General features: G+C 43.7%; 1 protein-coding gene across 1 annotated transcript in view; it reads right to left on the bottom strand.

Moving 5' to 3' along the window:
- The window catches only part of SFI1 (SFI1 centrin binding protein), a 945,294-nt gene that overhangs the window by 639,229 nt on the left and 284,434 nt on the right, over positions 1–21,631 (bottom strand). The window contains exon 6 of the mRNA XM_044068851.1: positions 16,653–16,727. Within this exon, the coding sequence (XP_043924786.1) occupies positions 16,653–16,727 (75 nt within the window). The remainder of the gene's footprint in view (positions 1–16,652; positions 16,728–21,631) is intronic.

Here is a 21,631-nt window from a genome sequence, read left to right as displayed (position 1 = left end):
TGACCAAGCAAGGCTCTCCTTTCTCAGTGGTAGGTGTACATCTGGCCCTTTCAGCATCCACTAGATTCCAGTCACTTAGTGGTATCCTGAGGAGCAATACCACAGAGATGAGGAGGTGGAGGAGACAGATGGTTAGAGGACACCAATATGGCTACAGTGGCGTCATCTGTCAAGGGTCAGATAAGACAGGGTGCAGCATAAACCCCTTTAGGGACCACTTTTACCATTTTCTTTTATCTGGGAGCTAGAAGGGGAACATCTGCTTTATCAGCACCTGCATTCACTGTCAGTTTTTTGAGGATCTTAAGACACTGGTGCTCAAGATAAGGGAGCTGAGCCAACTTCTATTCATTTTCAGAGTACATAAATAAATACTATATGACTGGACACAGTGCAACTTCCCTAAGCAAAGAAACTTTGAGATAATCTTTATTCAGAATCTGCTGTTCACACAGCCACTTTCTCTTTGTCCTCGACATAAGCAATAAAAGCAGTACTTTTCTCACAAAAGGGGAAGGAAAGTCCCCAAAGGGGTACTTATCTGCCAAAAAGACTGAATAAGCTGACCACTGAATATTAAGTGAAAACAGAGTTTGACTGGTACATTCAACGGCAAAGAAGTCCTGAAGTTTGACTCCTGTACACCTTTTATACCAGCACATCTTAGTGGTCCTTCAGGTGTATGATGCACACAGAAAGCACCCAAAAGCTTTTTAATACTGGCCAAATGTCTGATCCTTCACAGCTTAGAATAGTACAATAATGATCTAATGATGAGCACCCAATGCATGTTTCCATTCTGTCTTCTTTACCTTTCTCTAAAAACGTCCTGTAAGGAGTGTTAAAAACAGGCACTGGTGTTTAACCTGTAATCAGGACCTGAACACTACATAATTTAAAACTGCCATGCCCTGGAGATCCATTTTCTGACCAAGAGCATTTTAATGTACATCAGTGTCAGTGGCTCAACTGGTAGCACACGTGTCTTTGGCATTGGAAAATCAGAAGGCTGTGGGTTCTATTCTCATCCAAAGTAGCAGAATTAATTTTCTATCACTGATACTGCAGTGTAGCAATAAGGACTGCTGCACTCCTGAGTGTGCCATCCTTTGGGTGAGACATTAAACTGAGGTCCCATCTGCCTGACTAGGTGGTAGTTCATGTGCATGTAACAAGTGTGCCATCCTTTTAGGTGAGACATTAAACCGAGGTCCCATCTGCCTGAGTAGATGGTAGTTCAGGTGGATGTAATGAGTGCGCCATCCTTTGAGTGAGACATTAAACCAAAGTTCCATCTGCCTGACTAGGTGGTGGTTCAGCTGGATGTAATGAGTGCATCATCCTTTGGGTGAGACATTAAACCGAGGTCCCATCTGCCTGAGTAAGTGGTAGTTCAGGTGGATGTAATGAGTGCACCATCCTTTGGGTGAGACATTAAACCGAGGTCCCATCTGCCTGAGTAGGTGGTAGTTCAGGTGGATGTAATGAGTGCACCATCCTTTGGGTGAGAAGTTAAACCGAGGTCCCATCTGCCTGTGTAGGTGGTTATTCAAATGGATGCAAAAGGTCACTTGGCACCAATTAAAAAGGAGAGGGGAATCACACCTCTCAACCACTTAGCACAAAACATCTGGACAAAGCCAAAAATAATGGGGAAACAAAGGCCCAAATATAGGGAAACTTTTTAAATTTTGCTCTTACAATTGTGCTAGAATAAGTGATTTAGCATTATAATGCAGTTTCTGAAGGGTATGAAATATGAAACGTAAATGTCTGCCATTATTTATTGACTTCATTCTCTAATGATTTCCTTGAAACCCCCTTTTTATGAGGAACAGACGAAAAACATGATACAAAAATCTGAACATTCTGCAGAAACCTGTTAAGAGGTATGAGGAGAATTTCCCCAGTGTCTTGTTCAAAATTTCACCTAGCCGGTATAAATACCAATATGGGTCTCCTCTTAAAATAGGCCACCGACCTTGTGGGATTAATGGCCAAGAAAAGGATAATCAGACAGATAAATAAATAGACAGAAAAGAAGACTTGAAGAAGATCCATTGGGAATGTATGGCTAAGCTTCTGAAGATCCTCACAGATCATTAGCTTAGCAAGTAATTATGAACCTATAAATTAAATCCTACAAGATATGAAGTCACTTCAAACAATGTACATGATACTGAGATGTAATCTTCCCTTGCTGAATGCAGAGGAGCATGAAGGGGGCAGATAACTAAGTAGTGCAGAGGAGCATGTATGGGACAGATAACTAAGCAGTGCAGAAGAGCACGTATGGGACAGATAACTAAGAAGTGCAGAGGAGCATGTATGGGATAGATAACTAAGTAGTGCAGAGGAGCATGTATGGAATTGATAAATAGTGCAGAAGAGCATGTATGGGACAGATAACTAAGCAGTGCAGAAGAGCACGTATGGGACAGATAACTAAGTAGTGCAGAGGAGCATGTATGGGACAGATAACTAAGCAGTGCAGAGGAGCACGTATGAACAGATAACTGAGTAGTGCAGAGGAGCACGTATGGGACAGATAACTACGCAGTGCAGAGGAGCATGTATGAACAGATAACTAAGTAGTGCAGAGGAGCACGTATGGGACAGATAACTAAGTAGTGCAGAGGAGCACATAGGTTCAGATAACTAAGTAGTGCAGAGAAGCATGTATGGGACAGATAACTAAGTAGTGCAGAGGAGCACCTATGGGACAGATAACTAAGTAGTGCACAGGAGCACGTATGGGATAGATAAAATACAGTTGTGTATACTTACCATAAATGTAGATGTTCGAGTCTTCACTGTTGCAATCATCACATTTGGGTTATCCCTGCAGGGGTAGCCCTCGGCCGGCCTGAATACCAGAGACTTAGTATTTCTGCGTCGGTTGCTGTCGCTTGAAGACTGACATCAGGTCGTCAGGGGTATAAAGGAAGGCAGCCGACGCCATTACATCAGTTTTTGTTGCCCTAACCGGTCAGCAGCTCCCAAAGTAGGAGGACAGGCTCTGGTGGCAGGACCACACCAGTGGAAAAAAAATACCAATATGTCCCTTCTAAGGAAAGGAGAACAACAAGGAAGAAAGGTAACAAAAAGAAAAAGGGGAAAGGAGGGGGGGGAACTAGGACTGCAACAGTGAAGACACTCAAACATCTACATTTATGGTAAGTGTACACAACTGTACTATGTTCTTCGTGTTTCACTGTTGCAGTCATCACATTTGGGTAGATTCCCAAAGCTGAGGAAATGGGTGGAGGCAGTCAAGGAAGCTAGGGGCTGGCTAGCATGCCCTGCAAGACTGCAGAGGCAAAACCTTCCCTGGATTTAGAAAAGAGAGGCAGGTGGTAATGTTTGGTAAAGATGTGAACAGATGTCCAGGTGGCAGCCTCCAGGATGTCTCTGGTGGGGAATCCTCTGAGGAATGCTGCAGAGGTGGAGGCTGCTCTGGTGGACCGGGTCCTGACCCCCTTAGGGGGGAGGCTGGCCATGCTGCTTGTAGCAGAAATGGATGCAGTGTGCTACCCATTTGGAAATGGTTTGCTTGGAGATGGCTTTGCCCTCTGCCCCTGAAGCAAAGCTAACCAGCAGTTGATCAGATTTTCTGAAGGGTTTAGTCCTGTCCAGATAGTATCTATGCTATATGTGCACATCTAGAGAGTGCATAATCCTTCACCCTTGTTTTGAGGGTTAGGAAAGAAGGTGGGCAAATGGATGGATTGTTTGAGAGCCACACTGGATACCACCTTGGGTATGAAGGATGGATTAGCTTTCAGGCATACCCTGTCTGCATGGAGGATGACGAAGGGTTCCACTGCCATGAGTGCTTGCAGCTCAGAGACTCTTCTGGCTGAAGTGATGGCCAGGAGGAAGGCTGTCTTCCAAGAGAGAAATTTTAGCTCTGCAGAAGAAGCTGGTTCGAAAGGAGGCAGGGTGAGCTTTTCCCAAGACAAAGTTAAGGTCCCAAGCCAGTGTTGGTGCCCTTATGGGGAGCCTTAAGTTGTTAGCCCCTCTGAGGAACTGCTTGAACAGAGGGTGTGAAAAGAGAGGCTGCTCAGTGGGAAAATGAGTGGAAATAGCAGAGACGTGATTTTTTATAGAGGAGAAAGAGAGACCACTGTGTAGTAGTTCAGCTAAGTAATCCAGGATGAGGGGGATGGAGGGCTGTGCCGTATTGGCTCCCTTAACTTGGATCCAGGTGCAGAACCTTTTCCATTTATCTGCATAAGACTTTCTGGTGCTAGGGTATCTGGCCTCTTAGATAACATCCAGAACCTGTTTACTGAGGAGGGCAGATTGGTCAGAGGTCAGCTTATAAGGCCAAGCTGCCAAATTGAGTGTCTACAATTGGGGGTGCATGAATTCCCCTGGCCTCTGGGTTAGGAGGTTGGAAATCTGAGGAAGATTCCATGGGGGCAGTGGGGACAGGCTGTGCAGCGAGGGGTACCAGTGCTGTCTGGGCCTGTCTGGAGCTATGAGAATGGTCCTTGCTTTTTCCTCCCTTATTTTGATCAGTACCTTGGGAATGAGAGATAGGGGAGGAAAGGGATAGACCAAGAGGTTTACTCAGGGGAAGGACAGGCATCTACTTTCCATGCCATGCACTGATGCTCCCGGGTGCAGAATTTGCTGAGCTGATGGTTGGTGTGGGAGGCAAAGAGGTCGACCTCCGGGGTTCCCCATTTCTGAGTTATTAGTAAGAAGGTGTTTCTGTTGAGCTGCCACTCACGGGGGTCCAACAGTTTTCTGCTTAATTGGTCTGCCAGGGAGTTGAGAAAGCCTGGCAGGTGCTGTGCTACCAGCTGTAGATGCAGGGAAGAGGCTGTGAACCAAAGGGTCATGGCCAGCCTGCACAGCGGATAGACGTGAGTCCCTCCCTGCTTGTTGATGTATCACATCACTGTGGTGTTGTCTGTTTTGATAAGGAGAACCTATGGAGAGAGAAGGGGTTTGAAAGCTATCAAGGCCTGCTGCACAGCCATCACCTCTTTTAAACTGATGTGCAGGGATGAATTGCTGGGGGTTCTATTGGCCCTGTATGCATCTGCCATCCAAGTGTGCACCCCAAGCGTAGTCTGATGCATCTGTGGTGAGGGTCTGGGTGGCGGGGTGTGGGGATAAGGGCAGCCCCTTGTGGTGGGAGCAGGGTGTTGCTCACCAAAGAAATTCCTCCCTCAGGCAAGGAATAATAGGTAAAAGAGTTTCCAGATCTTGCGTGTGCTGACACCAAAGGCTCTTTAGGTACCATTGACGTTTCCTCATATGCAGTCTGGCATATGGAATAAGGAGTATGCAAGATGCCATGAACCCCAAGGCTTGCAGGATTTCCCTTGCAGAAAGCTGGGGCCTGGTGGCCAGTTGAGAGAAGAAAGCTGATAGGAAACTTTGTTTCTCTGGTGTTAGGCATGCCATCTGAGATGCTGTGCCCAGATTTGCTCCCAGGAAGATTATCCTTTTGGTGGGTACCTGTTGGGATTTCTTTTCGTTGATTGTGTACCCTAAGGAGGTTAGTAGGTCCTTTACAAAGGCCAGGTCTTTGAGCAGCTTTTCCTGGCTGTCTGCGTGAATAAGGCAGTCGTCTAAGTAGGGATAAATTTGAATATTTCTTTGTCTGCAAAAAGCAATGGCCGGAGCCAGGGATTTTGTGAAAACTCTGGGAGCAGTAGATAAGCCAAAGGGAAATGCAGAGAACTGAAAGTGTTAAGATCCTGCCCTGAAGTGAAGATATTTTCTACAGGGCTCCTTGATGGAAATGTGGAGGTAGGCCTCTCTTAGGTCCAGGGTGACTAGCCAAGCGTCCTAGGACAGCATGGGTAGCAGCTGCTGGAGGGTGAGCATTTTGAATTTTGGGATCACCAGGAAGGTGTTTAGAATGGACAGATCGAGGATGAAGCGCCAGGTGCCCTCTTTTCTGGGTACCAGAAAATGTCTGGAGCAAAAGCCTTGGCCTATCTGCTCTGCAGGAATGTGTTCTACTGCTCCCAAAGAGAGCAGGGTATGGATTTGCTTTTGAGCCTCTCCCAAATGACTTGGTGGTAGATCTGGGGACCCTTTGGGGGATGGAAGGGTGTGGAAGGAGAATTTCTAGCCCTGAAACTCAATGTTCAGAACCCATTGGTACTTGGTAATGGTGCCCCAAGTGCTAGAGTGAAGGGAGGGTTTTCCTCCTAGGGGTATGTGATGGTGGGCAGAGGCGAGGTAGGGAGGGGGTGAATCACTGTGAGTTTTTGTCATAAGGGGGTGGCTTAGAACTCCCTGGTTTTGAAGTGCAGGCAGTCCACTGCTTAGATATCTGCAACCCATGGGACTGTTGTCTTGGAGGTCTGTTTCCACTGGGCCTAGGCTGCCCTGTTTACAAGGTGCAGGAAAGGACCAGGGCTTGGAAAGAAAATGCCTGCTGAACCTAGGAGGCTGCACCTGTAAGAAATCTTTAACAGTCTGCATAGATTTTGCTTTTTCATCCATCTTTTTTAACACCTCTTCTGCTTTAGTACCAAATAAGTTATCTTTCTGCATCCAACAATTTTGATTTGACATAGTCTGGCAGGGGTTGTTCCTTAAGCCATGCATGTCTTCTAATGACAGATCCAGTGACTGCTGCCCTGCAAGAAGCTTCTAGGGCATCATAAACCACAGTGCAAAGTGTGTTATTTGCTTGACCAGCAGAGTGCATTAATTCCTGTAAATCCCCATTCAGGGAAGGAGGACATTTTTGTTTAAGGAGTTCCAAGGTATGTTGCTGATATTTAAGCATATGGAACTGACAACTTGAGTGCCCTGATAGCAAGAGTAGCTGAGGTGTACACTTTTTTACGCAATCTGTCCGGTGCTCTGGAATCCCTGTCTAAGGGGGTGAGATTCTTAGCTAAAGTAGCTTTAACCCCTTTTGGGCCTTGAGTAATGACCTCAGCGTCCGCTATTGGGTTTTTAAAAGAAATATTTGTGAGAGTCAGAGACTCTGTAGTACCTGTCTGGCTTTCTGGGAGCAGGAGGGAGGGTGTCTGGAGTCAAGCTGGATTCAAGGAAGACATCATCTACCACATCTAGGACTGGGGGGATGACTAAGGGCCTGTGCTGTGGAAGGTCCAGGAAATCTCTGAGTCTCTGTTTAGACTGTGGGTAGTCTTGACTCTCCCATTTGAAATGCTCCCTTAAAGTATGCAGGGTTTCCCCAAAGGAAAAATCCTCTTGGGGAGAGGCTGAAGGAATAGATTCCTCTGCATAAGAATCCTCATATGTAGAGAGGGGCTGCATGTCTTCATAGTCAGATGCATCAGATTCATCTGACTCTTGTTCAGACAAAACTTCTGGAGACAGATCTTTTTTTCTTTTTGAGGGAGTGGCTTGGCTTCCCCTAATCGGTGTGATAAGGTCTTCTGCCATTCTAAGCATTTGTGACTGAGGTAAGTGAGCAGGCGCCAAAGCACGACTGGAAGTCGGTTTCTTGGGGGTGGTTCGACTCCTGGTCCTAAGGAACTCGGTTGGTTTAGAAAGAATGGTAGCTGTGAAAGAAGGCATCAGTTTATGTCAAGATTCGGTGTTGCGAAGGACTTCCTCGGAAGCTGGTGCCTGCACAACGGCTCCGAACCCATCCAAGATAGAGACGACTGCAGGATCCTTAGACGAAGAAGTGTTCTGTGGCATACCGGACTCCAAAAAGGTCTCGGTAGAGGCCTGTGAATTAAATGAAGCGGGCATCAGGGGCTGAGAAAGCACCTCAATGAATTCCGGAAAACTGACGACCAGCGTGGCGGTAGCGTCGTCGGAAGGTTTAGTCCTGTGCGTTCTGTCTCTGCCTTTATCTTTACGTTTTTTCGGAAGGTCTGCTGTCGGGTGACTTACGGAAGCCATATCGGAATTCGAGGACTGTAAACAGAAATATCTGGCTACAATAAGGGCCCGGCGATGAATAGTTCTGGCGTTAAACAAAGCACAGAACCGACGAGGAACGCTGTGGTCTGGGCCTAGACAAGTGATGCAGTAGGTGTGGTATTTGCTTTCCACAGGCGAGACAATTATTTTTTTCTGACATCGGTTAGTGTAAGGAAAAAGAATCCCCAACGGGGTACTTAGTTTTCGAAGACTTCAATTTGGAAACGAAACTCAAGGTAGTGGCCGACAGGCACTCGTGCAAACTGCTTCTGCTTCGGGCTCCATGGCAAGAAAGACTGATGTAATGGCGTCAGCTGCCTTCCTTTATACCCCTGACGACCTGGCATCAGTCTTCAAGCGACAGCAACCGACACAGAGATATTAAGTCTCTGGTATTCAGGCCGGCCGAGGGCTGCCCCAGCAGGGATAACCCAAATGTGATAATTACAACAGTGAAACAAGAAGAACATCTATGTAGTGCAGAGGAGCATGTATGGGACAGATAAAGTACAGTTGTGTACACTTACCATAAATGTAGATGTTCGAGTGTATTATTCACTGCTGCAGTCATTACACTTGGGTTATCCTGCTGGAAGGCTACCCTCAGTCGGCCTAAATTCCAAAGTCTAGGTCCGGCGTCAGTTGCTGTCGCCTCTTCCCTGATGTCAGTGCACCAGGGGTATAAAAGATGCAGCAGACGCCATTTTCTTCAGTTTTTCTTGCCCCAGATGTCAGGTGCCCCCAAAAGGGTAGGCTAAAAAAAAACAATAAAACATGCATGCATCAAAATATAAAATACCTTCAACTACAAGCAAATACACCACATAGGTTGTATAGATTAGAGAAGTGCAGATAAGTTGTAGCAAAAAGATGGGGGATGGTGGGTGGGTAACCTGGATTGCAACAGTGAATACACTCGAACATCTACATTTATGGTAAGTGTACACAACTGTACTATGTTCTTTGTGTTTCACTGTTGCAGTCATTACACTTGGGTTGAATCCCAAAGCTATGGTTGGGAGGCTGGAGCTAAATAGCATTAGGAGCGGCTATGAGGCCCTGCAGAACTGCAGTGGCAAAGCCTGCCCTGGATTTAGAGTAGAGTGGTAAGTGATAGTGCTTTGTGAAGGTGTGCAATGAACTCCAGGTAGCAGCCTCTAGAATGTCTTTGGTTGGTACTCCCCTGAGGAAGGCTGCTGAAGTGGCTGCTGCTTTGGTTGAATGTGGCCTAATGCCCTTAGGCACTGGCTTGCCATGTTGTAAATAGCAGAAACGAATGCAGTGGCCTATCTACTTTGAAATAGTCTGCTTTGTGATAGCCTTTCCTTGTGATCCTGCAGCATATGCCACTAGTAGTTGCTTTGTCTTTCCGAAAGCTTTGGTTCTGTTCGAGTAGAAGTGTAGCTGTCTGTGTATGTCCAAAGAATGCAGAATTCTCTCGCCCTTATTTTGTGGGTTTGGATAAAAAGTAGGCAGATGAATAGTTTGGTTAAGGGCCACACTGGACACTACCTTACGCATAAATGTCAGGTTTGTCCTCAGAGAAACCCTGTCTGGATAAAAAATGATAAAATGTTCCACAGCCATGAGTGCCTGTAGCTCTGAGACTTGTCTTGCAGAGGTTATTGCTAGGAGCAGAGCTGTTTTCCAAGATAAAAACTTTATATCAGCTGTAGCGCCTGGCTCAAAAGGAGGCAGGGTGAGTTTTTCCAAAACATAATTGAGGTCCCATGCTAGTATTGGTGATCTCCTTGGAGGCCTTATGTTTTTGGCTCCTCTGAGGTACTGCCTTAACAAGGGATGAGAAAAGATTGGTGGCTCTGTATTGTAATGAGCCGAAATGGCAGAGGCATGAATTTTAATTGATGAAAAGGATAGGCCTTTGTCCAGCATCTCAGTTAAGTATTGCAAAATCTGAGGAATATTTGGTACAGCTGTCTCAATTCCTTGTGCCTGGTTCCAAGCACAGAATCTCTTCCATTTTCCAGCATAAGATTTTCTGGTACTAGGCCTTCTGGCCTCCAAAATGACATCCATTACAGCTTTTAGTGAGAGGTGCATTTTGTATCACTACATTATCCGCCATGCTGCCAGATTTAAGGTCTTTAGTTGGCTGTGCAGGATCTGATTGTTTTGTTGGGATAGTAGATGAGGTATTTGAGGCAAGGTCCAAGCCGGGCATTGAGACAAGTTCCTTAGGATTGGATACCAGTGCTGGCGGGGCCAGTCTGGGGCAATCAGTATCATCTTTGGCTTCTCTTGTCTGACCTTTAGGAGTACCTTGGGGAGGAGAGGCAGTGGAGGAAAGGCATATACTGCTAAGCTTTTTCAGCTGAAAGATAGGGCATCCACTTTCCATGCTTGTCTGTGATAAGTCCTTGTGCAGAATCTTTTTAGTTGGTAGTTGGTAGTTATGAGGAGAGGCAAATAAGTCTATATCTGGGCATCCCCATTTCCTTGTTATCATGCTGAAGACTTGTGGATCCAATGTCCACTTGTGGGGATCCATGAGGTTTCTGCTTAGTTCATCTGCCAGAGTATTTATCTTTCCTGGCAGAAATTGTGCCTGCAGATGTACTTGGTAAGTCAATGCTGTGTCCCACAAAGTCATGGCTAGTCTGCAAAGGGGGTAAGAATGAGTGCCTCCCAGAGGCTCCCTTCGCTCTGGAATAGAATTCCAGTTCATGTGAGGCAGAGCACCTCACTGAATCTCTTCAAGAAGAATCTCGATGAGTGGATGGGGGATCGTAGGTTTGTCCCAGGGATTACTCCTGTGTCACTATTAGACAGAGGTACAGTAAACTAAACCTTAAAAAAGGGCACAGTATACTCAAATCAAGGGGTGGCGTAAGCCATACTGAATCGGGCTAGGCTTGTAATTGCCCCAGGGCAGATAGCCTAGTATGAACCTATGAACCTGCTTGTTTATATACCACATGACCGTGGTGGTGTCTGTCTTTATCAGTAGTTGTCCCGGATGAAGGCTGTCAGGGTTTTTTCTGAACAGCTAGCATCTCTTTTTGATTGATATGTAGATGCATTTGGTTTGCGGACCATGTGCCTTGAATACATCTTCCTGCCATGTGGGGCCCCCAGGCATAATCTGATGCATCCGTTGTTAATGTCTGCCTGGCTGGGGGTAACGTGAATGGCTGTCCCTTGTTCTGGTGACAAGTCTTCGCCCACCAATGAAACTCCTGTTGCAGGCAGGGAATGAGGGTAATTATTGTTTCCAGGCTGTGGCAATGTTGAGTCCAAACACTTTTTAGGTACCACTGAAGTTTCCTCATATGCAGTCTCGCATATGGAATTAGTAGAATGCAGGATGCCATGAAGCCCAAAGCCTGCAGAATGTTTCTTGCAGATAACTGGGCCTTTGTTGCCAACAGGTTGAAATAGGTAGTCAGTTGCCTTTGTTTGCCTGGCGTGAGATAGGCCATCTGGGCAGTTGTATTTAAGCTTGCACCCAGGAATATTATCTCTTGAGAGGGTACTAGTTTTGATTTCTTTTCGTTGACTGTGTACCCGAGGCCTGTTCGCAATCTCTTTACAAACGCCAGATGCTATAGTAGAATGCCCTTGTTCTCTGCTTGAATGAGGCAGTCGTCCAAGTAAGGATATATTTGTATTCCTCTGTCTGCAGAATGCAATTACTGGTGCCAGTCACTTTGTGAAGACCCTGGGTGCAGTAGATAAGCCAAAGGGCAGTGCAGAGAATTGGTAATGCATTGAGCCAGCTTTGAATCTGAGGTATCTTCTGCATGTTTGTCTGATTGGGACATGCAGGTATGCCTCTTTTAGGTCTAAAGTCACAAGCCAAGCCTTCTTGCCCAGCATGGGCAGAAGTTGCTGTAGAGTCAACATTTTGAATTTTGGTATATCCAGAAATGTATTTAGAATAGATAGGCCCAGTATTGGTCACCAGGTCTTGTCTTTACTTGGCACCAGGAACAGTCTTGAATAAAATCGTTGTCCCTGCTCTTGCTCTGGTACTTTTTGAATGGCCCTCATGTCCATGAGGGATGAGACTTGCTTTTGTGCCTCTGCCCATTGATGTTTTGGCAAGTCTGGCCAACCGTTTGTCCTTGGCAGGGTATGGAAGTGAAACTTGTAGCCCTGTGTCACTATGTCTAGGACCCATTTGTCCTGGGTTATTATGTGCCAGTCTTGAGAAAAAAGTGCTAGTTTTCCCCCTAAAGGTGCTGTCAGAAGATAAGTGCTTGGTGCAGGCAGGAGGAAGTCATTGGGACTGTTTCCTGTATGGCTGTGATTTGTCTTCTCCACTTTTGGAGGTAGAAGCACCCCATTGTTTAGACCTGTACGAACCTTGGGGCTGGGATCTGCCTCTTGGGCGTCTATATCTGCCCCTTTGTGGTCTGTCTTGACACTGGAAAGGACCAATTCTTTGTAGGCCAGTGTCTGCTAAATCTTGGAGGCTGAACCTGTAAGAAATCCTTAACCGTTTGCATAGATTTAGCTTTGTCCTCCATTTTCTTTAACACCAAACAAAGTATCATGCTGTAATGGGGCATCTAATAATTTTGCTTTGACATGATCAGGCAGACTTTGTTCCTTTAACCAAGCATGCCTCCTGATGACAGAACCCGTAACAGCAGCTCTGCAGGAGGCCTCCAAAGAATCAAAACCACATTGCAAAGTATGCTTTCCAACTTGTTCAGCTGCATGCAATAAATCCTGCATTTCTTTATTTTCTGCACATTCAGAATTTGTCAACATTTTCTGTTTAAGCAGTAACATAATATATTGCTGATATTTGAGCATATGAAACTGACAATTTAAAGCCCTTATAGCCAAGGTAGCGGAAGTGTAAATCTTTTTTCCCCATCTGTCCAATGCCCTAGAATCCCTGTCAGAGGGGGTAGGTTTTTTGCAGCGGAAGCCTTGACCCCTTTGGGACCCTGAGAGATAGTTTCTGGGTCAGCAGCAGGGTTTTTGAAAAGGAATTTATGAGAGTCAGGAACCCTGTAGTACCTGTCCGGCTTAACAGGAGCTGGAGGTAAGGAGTCAGGGGTCAGACTGGACTCTGAAAATACATCAACAATGTCTAACACAGGTGGGATAGCTAGGGGCCTGTGTTGTGGTAGTAGAAGGAAGTCTCTGAGCCTTTTCTTAGATTCTGAAAAATCTTGGCTCTCCCAGTAGAAATGCTCACTCGTGGTATGCAAGGTTTACCCAAAAAAGTAATCCCTCAGAAGGAGAGGCTGAAGGGATAGATTCTTTAGCATCAGAATCCTCATAGGGAGGAAGAGAGTATTCCTGATCAGAAGAGGAATCAGATGACATGGAAACCTGATCTGAAGATTCATATTCTGTCTCTTGCCTAGGCCTTTTATCAGGTGGGGGATGGGAACCCCTGATCAAAGTAATTAAGTCTTCGGCCATTTTGAGCATCTGTTTTTTGGGCATGGAGGCCTGTCCATGAGGCTGTTGTACTTATTTTTTTGTCTTTAATGGTGCTTTAGTCTTTGCCTTTGAAGCTGAAGTCGTCTTAATGTATAATTGAGTTGGTCTGAAAACACCCTCAGAAGCTGATGCCTGCTCAGCAGCTCCGGACCCATCTGAGGGAATACTCTCCGAAGGTCCAATACATTGAGCCTCCAGTGGCCTAGGCGACTCCACGTGGGAGTTGGTAGTGGCCTGCGGGTCTAAAGTAGCGGGCGTCAGGGGCTGCGAAGGCGCCTCACTGAGAACCGGCGACTGGCTTAGAAGAAGCTTCATCGTCGGTTTTGGACCTTGGATGCCTGTCCTTTTATTTTTCTTTGCGTTTCTTGTGAATTCCGGTAGTCGGATGGCTATCCGACAACATCGTATAATTAAATCTTCTGCCAAAATAGTGTAATGCAAAATCGTACCGACGCCTAATAGTGCATTGGTTAAATCTAGCACAAAACCGAAAACTTGCAACATCGTGGTCAGGGCCTAGGCAAGGAATACAGTAAGAATGAAAGTCCTTATGAGGTATTTGCTTCCCACAAGAAATACAATTATTAACTTTTTCTGACATCGGTCTGGAGCAAGAAAAAGTTTCTAGCGGGTACTTAGCTTTTAATGTAGACTTCGGATATGAAATTCGAACACGAAAATTTCAGGAGTCGGCCGACCAGCACTTGCGAACTGCTTATGCTTCGGGCACCGCGCTGCAAGAAAGACTGAAGAAAATGGCGTCGGCTACATCTTTTGTACCCCTGGCGGACTGACGTCAAGGAAGAGGCGACAGCAACTGACGACGGACCTAGACTTTGGAATTCAGGCCGACTGTGGGTAGCCTGCCAGCAGGATAACCCAAGTGTAATGACTGCAACAGTGAAACACGAAGAACATCTAAGTAGTGTAGAGGAGCATGCATGGGACAGATAACTAAGTAGTGCAGAGGAGCACATATGAACAAATACTAAGTAGTGCAGAGGAGCATGTATGGGACAGAAAACTAAGTAGTGCAGAGGAGCATGTATGGGACAGATAACTAAGTAGTATAGAACAGCATGTATGGGACAGATAACAAAGTAGTGCCGAGGAGCTTGTAGGGGACAGATAAGTAGTGCAGAGGAGCTTGTAGGGGATAGATAACTAGTGCAGAGGAGCACGTATGGGACAAATAACTAGAAGAAGAGAGAACGCATTATGGGACAGATAACTAAGTAGTGCAGAGGAGCATGTATGGGACAGATAACTAAGTAGTGCAGAGGAGCATGTAGGTTCAGATAACTAAGTAGTGCAGAGGAGCACGTATGGGACAGATAATGAAGTAGTGCAGAGGAGCTTGAAGGGGACAGATAACTAATGCAGAGGAGCACATATGGGACAGATAACTAAGTAGTGCAGAGGAGCACGTATGGGACAGATAACTAAGTAGTGCAGAGGAGCACGTACGGGACAGATAACTAAGTAGTGCAGAGGAGCACGTACGGGACAGATAACTAAGTAGTGCAGAGGAGCACGTATGGATCAGATAACTAAGTAGTGCAGAGGAGCATGTATGGGGCAGATAACTACGTAGTGCAGTAGAGCATGTATGGGACAGATAACTAAGTAGTGCAGAAAAGCATGTATGGGACAGATAACTAAGTAGTGCAGAGGAGCATGTATGGGGCAGATAACTAAGTAGTGCAGAGGAACACATATGAACAAATACTAAGTACTGCAGAGGAGCATGTATGGGACAGAAAACTAAGTAGTGCAGAGGAGCATGTATGGGACAGATAACTAAGTAGTATAGAACAGCATGTATGGGACAGATAACTAAATAGTGCAGAGGAGCATGTATGGGACAAATAAGTAGTGCAGAGGAGCACGTATGGGACAGATAACTAAGAAGTGCAGAGGAGCACATATGGGACAGATAACTAAGTAGTGCAGAGGAGCACGTATGGGACAGATAACTAAGTAGTGCAGAGGAACATGTAGGTTCAGATAACTAAGTAGTGCAGAGGAGCACGTATGGGACAGATAATGAAGTAGTGCAGAGGAGCTTGTAGGGGACAGATAACTAGTGCAGAGGAGCACATATGGGACAGATAACTAGTGCAGAGGAGCACATATGGGACAGATAACTAAGTAGTGCAGAGGAGCACATATGGGACAGATAACTAAGTAGTGCAGAGGAGCACGTACGGGACAGATAACTAAGTAGTGCAGAGGAGCACGTACGGGACAGATAACTAAGTAGTGCAGAGGAGCACGTATGGGTCAGATAACTAAGTAGTGCAGAGGAGCATGTATGGGGCAGATAACTACGTAGTGCAGTGGAGCATGTATGGGACAGATAACTAAGTAGTGCAGAAAAGCATGTATGGGACAGATAACTAAGTAGTGCAGAGGAGCATGTATGGGACAGATAACTAGTGCAGAGGAGCACATATGGGACAGATACCTAAGTAGTGCAGAGGAGCATGTATGGGATAGACAACTAGTGCAGAGGAGCACATATGGGACAGATAACTAAGTAGTGCAGAGGAGCACGTACGGGACAGATAACTAAGTAGTGCAGAGGAGCACGTACGGGACAGATAACTAAGTAGTGCAGAGGAGCACGTATGGGTCAGATAACTAAGTAGTGCAGAGGAGCATGTATGGGGCAGATAACTACGTAGTGCAGTGAAGCATGTATGGGACAGATAACTAAGTAGTGCAGAAAAGCATGTATGGGACAGATAACTAAGTAGTGCAGAGGAGCATGTATGGGGCAGATAACTAGTGCAGAGGAGCACATATGGGACAGATACCTAAGTAGTGCAGAGGAGCATGTATGGGATAGACAACTAGTGCAGAGGAGCATGTATGGGACAGATAACTAAGTAGTGCAGAAAAGCATGTATGGGACAGATAACTAAGTAGTGCAGAGGAGCATGTATGGGACAGATAACTAGTGCAGAGGAGCACATATGGGACAGATACCTAAGTAGTGCAGAGGAGCATGTATGGGATAGACAACTAGTGCAGAGGAGCATGTATGGGACAGATAACTAAGTAGTGCAGAGGAGCACGTACGGGACAGATAACTAAGTAGTGCAGAGGAACATCTAAACTAAGTGTCCCTGGATCTACCAGTTATGCTTCTTCTTCCTGCCCAGTCCCTCCTTTAAAGATATCCAATACACTGTAAAAGAAAACCTAAAGCATCAAGGAACACAGGAACACTGTAAAGTATGTGCATTGACATTACTTTTTTTAAACACTCATCTCATCCGTTATGCATGAAACAACTAATCCTGTTTCAGATCACTGCATTTGTGTCGAGATATTTTTATTACCTTTCCCTGAAGAGAAATAGACCAGTACCAGAGTGCAACAGCAGTGTGTTCTGCTTCATTCCGCTTTTCCTGCAGCTGTTGACAAAACAAAAAGAAATGCAGTTCAAAATCAAGTGACTAACATGAAGAGTAGATGTAGGCAGAGGAAAAAGAAATGCAGTTCAGATTCAAGCAAATCACACAAAGTGCAGACGTAGGCAAAACAAAAAAATTCCGTTCAGATTCAAGCAACTTAAAGAAATTCAGAACAGATCCAACTAACTAGCACATCATTCAAAGCGTAGATGTACATACATATACAAACATACAAATATACATACATATAGAAACATACATACGTATATACATAAACATACATACATATACAAACATACATATATTTCAAGCACAGGCATTAATGCCCATGTAGCCTGGCAATATACCAAAACAGTTGTTCCCATAATAAGTGTCCAGGCTGTGCTTAAAAATATCTAAACTAGTGCTTGCTTTATTGTAGTCTGTTCCATGCATCAGCTGCTCTCTCACAGAATTAGTTAATACACTTCTCATTCCTACAGTCTGATGATAACCCCAAACACTCCCAGAAATCGTTGTCTCTAAATACCCTATATACCAGAATAAGGTCTCATCTTAAATATCTGTATGAGGCACTGTACAAGTTCAGATATTTTAGTCTTTCATAATAACTTAAATTTTGACATCCATGGATGCTCTCGGTATATTTCTGCTGTACTTTTTCCAGTTACTCATGCTTGTTTTCTTAAAAGGTTTCCATACCGTTCCACACTCAGGTTTGGGTCTAACATAACTATTAAACAATGACTTCATTATGTCTGACTTTCTAGACTTTATAAATCTTTTTATACAATGTATAGTTCTATGACTATCATTAACCAACTGGTTGATAAAATTACAAAACACTCAAAGCAGGATTTACCATATATCAAGGTCCTTAAATTAATCTAGTTTCAATCACTATGCGCAGTATTAAATATTCACTTTTCAGTCGATGTCCCCCAAATCTCATATGCTTAGTTTTTGATGCATTTATCCGCATACTATTCTCTTGTGCCCAAATGGTCAATTTAGTCAAGTTCGTTGGCAGATGTGCCTTATCTGCAATGCATGCAATCACTTTACCCAATTTCAAGTCGTCTGCATACAGACTATAGAACACTTCATACGAAAAAGACAGATCTGAAAAATACAATCTATACAAGTATGGGCCTATGGCAGATCCCTGTGGGACACCTTGACTGTAACCAAGAACTTCACCTGTACAACTGCTGTATGATACTTGCCATGTCCTATTTGTAAGTCATGCAGCTATCCATCTTATCAATAATACATCAATACCTATTTTTTTTAATTTATTGACAAGTGTTTTGTGCATGACCCTGTTAAATTCTGAAGTTAAATCTATATAAATTACATCACAATTTTTCATTCTTAGCTGTTATTATATTGTTACAGAACATCATGTTAGAAGTGGTAAAAGATCTGTTTTCAACATATGCATACTGTCATATGGTTTCAGGTCCCAACCTTTCAAATTCTGACAATAACTTATTTAGTATTACCTTCCTCATTATTTTTACACAACATAAAAGTAGACTTAAGGTTCTATATGACTCTAGGATCGTCTTACTCCCCTTTCCCTTAAAGACAGCTTTAATAAGCACATGTCTCCAATCTTGAGGAATCTCCCCATATTTATACTATCTAGTAAATACTAGATATAATGGCACTGTTAAAAGTTCTTGCTGAAGAGTTCTCAGGTCATTATTACTAATTCAGTCTCCTCCTTGTGCTTTGTTTGGAACCAGTTTACGCAGTATATAATCAGATTCCGGTTTCCGCGGTTATCTGGATGTCACTAGGACACCTTATCACCCCCTTTGTGGAACCAAACTGTTTTGTATAAAATTTTGTAAATATATCTATAATCTGTTGTGTATGAAAATAAATTTCAGAATCTACACACAGTTTATCAGATTTGTATGTCTTTACTCCTTCCCCAACTTACGCATCTATAAAATGGTTTCCTATTATGTTTAATACCTTTATATAAATTTTCTTCAAATTCTTCTTGATCTTGTCTCACACCATGTTTAATCTGCTTGTCCAGCTTATTTCAATTTTCAAAGTTGTAGTTTGACCACTTTTCTATTTCTTATATTTTTTGTCTCTCATCTTAAGTATCTTGTTCTCAAGGAAATATATACTCCTGACATTGTGTGCCTAGATCCTGATGTTAAATATTTTTTATATGCATTTTTGCGTACAAGCAATTTCTCTTTTAAAACTTTCCACATTCTTTCTGTATGTTTTCCACTAAACACATCACTCCTATTAGTTTTACTGTCTGTTACTAATCTTCTGTGCACTGGTTTAGATTTCAGTTTGGAAGAATTATCTAGCATTAACCTTTATAATCCCATGATTATTGCACATCAACGGTGGTAAAACTTGACATGAAGTAAAAGTAATTTCTTTAGGAACACAAACAATGCCTAGTATGTTCCATTCCCTGGTAGTGTTTTCTTTTTTAAAATCTGAAACAACTGTTATTCCTGAACATATGTTGTAAATAATTTCCTTTACTAATGTTGTTGAATCAATATTATTCCAGTCTGTTTCTGGTAAATGCAAGTCCCCAGCCACTATTATCCTTTCTAGATGTAGGCAAAACAAAAAGAAAGTTCAAATTCAAGCAAATCACGCAAACTGCAGATATATACAAAAACAAGAAATTCAGTACAAATTTAAGTAACTCACACAAAGTGCAGGCATAGGTAAAACAAAACTAGAAATTGAGTTCATATTCAAGCAACTCACACAAAGAGCATACTCAGCCGAAACAAAAAGAAATGCAGCTTTCAGATCCAAGCAACTGAAACAAACTGTAGACATGGGCAAAACAAAAAGAAATTCACCACAGACTCAAGTAACTCACACAGAGCAGATGTAGGCAAAACAAAAAAGAAATTCAGTACAGTTTAAAGTAACACACACAGAGCAGATGTAGGCAAAACAAAAAAGAAATTCAATTCACATTCAAGCAATATGCATGAAGTGCAAATCTTGGCAAAATGAAAAGGAATACAGATGAGCTTAAACACAATCAATTCACATATAGTGCACATGTATGGAAAATTAAGTTCAGTTCAGTGTCAAGCAACAAATACATCAAGTTTTAGAAGTGGGGGCACAGCATTACATTTATTTTTCATCAGTATTTACACAGCTGACGTTTTCCCAACAGAACAGTGATGCACAACAAACTGTAATGCTACAAAAAGGGTTCTTTAATTCTCATCACTTCACAACCAACTGCAAACAGACTGTCACGCAGACACCTACCATTAAGTGTACATCTTCTAAAACCTCTCAACCAGTAACAAGAAGCATAACAAGGGTGGGGTGAAGGGGGCAGTTGCCCTGGGTGCAAGGTGGCAGGGTTGATCAAGAAGTGCAGTTCCTGCATTCCTTGTTTCTGTACTGATCTTTCTGGACTACTGTACACCTTGGCTGTCTTGTATTCGTCTGTTGTAGGTTATATCCAGTGTACATTCCAAGAGAAAGCTACATAAAGTACTGAACACCGCAACATCTGGATTAATGCTACTTGACAGGAAGCAGCTTGAGATTAATGCTGCTCTCTTGTTTCTGCTGACAGAACGAGCAAAGGATCCTTGTTTCCTAGCTGCATGCATCAGTGCTGAGACCAGCACTATTGACACAAAGGATCCTTGTTTCCTAGATGCATGCATCAGTGCTGAGACCAGCACTATCACCACAAAGGATCCTTGTTTCCTAGCTGCATGCATCAGTGCTGAGACCAGCACTATCGCCACAAAGGATCCTTGTTTCCTAGCTGCATGCATCAGTGCTGAGACCAGCACTATCACCACAAAGGATCCTTGTTTCCTAGCTGCATGCATCAGTGCTGAGACCAGCACTATCGCCACTAGCAAACATATGGCATCTCCAGTAATTAATTTCAAACCTTATAGGTACTACTCCCCTTTTGCCCAAATTAGTAGGCACCTGAACCATGAATTTGCACGTTCCAACTGTCTCTGTAGCCAAGGTAGTTGAAATTGGTATCCTGAGACAATGCAGCAATTGCCTCATGATTGCTGACAACCACTTGCTACTTAAGCAAACTGACAGTGTGTGAGATGCAGTTATTTAATGCTGTTGGAGGCAAAACTCTGATGTGAAGACACTATAAGTAACTAGCAATTTGTCAATACCACACTAAATCTATCATACACATATCAGACCAAACACAGACATACAAATATTGAGGTTCTTAAAAGTAATCTAGCTTAACCACAAAGGCCTTCTAAATGTATCCTAAGAAACAAGTACACTCAGCAACCTCACGAACACACAACACAGGCAGCACCCACCATGAAACGCACATCAGAGAGTTGCAGTCTCTCAGTTCAAAAGCTCATACGGCAAAACTTCACACAATCCTTATGACTTCATAGTCAGACATGCTGATGCACCTCTCATCAGCCTGTGCAAGGAGAGAGTCACTGACAACTGCATATTAGATGCCAGGATTTATTACATGATGTAGCCACTCAAGTCCTTGGATAACGAGTACTCATATGTCAGACAGTCACAGTACACATAGGGGTAAATGACTTGAGACATACCTTCCCGGACTATATGAAGACAGACGTAACGGAGCTATCAGAATATGTGCTGAGGCAGCTATAAACCTAGCCTTCAGCAGAATGTGCTTTCAAGAATGATGCTGCAATATGAATGAAAGATGGCTTAGCATCTGGTGTCATTCAAAGGAGGTTTTATAAATAAATAAATAAATAAATATATATATATATATATATATATATATATATATATATATATATATATATATATATATATATTTCAGCCCGGGAGGAAATGGTCAACAGTCCTAAGTGCTTTGCCAGGGATGGTCTGCAGCTATCCTCCCC

The sequence above is a fragment of the Protopterus annectens genome, chromosome 4.part0, assembly GCF_019279795.1.
Source record: "Protopterus annectens isolate FY-2018-M chromosome 4.part0, PAN1.0, whole genome shotgun sequence".
Lineage (NCBI taxonomy): Eukaryota > Metazoa > Chordata > Ceratodontiformes > Protopteridae > Protopterus > Protopterus annectens.
Note: the sequence above shows the minus strand (reverse complement) of the source record. Positions and strands in the feature narration are given on the sequence as shown.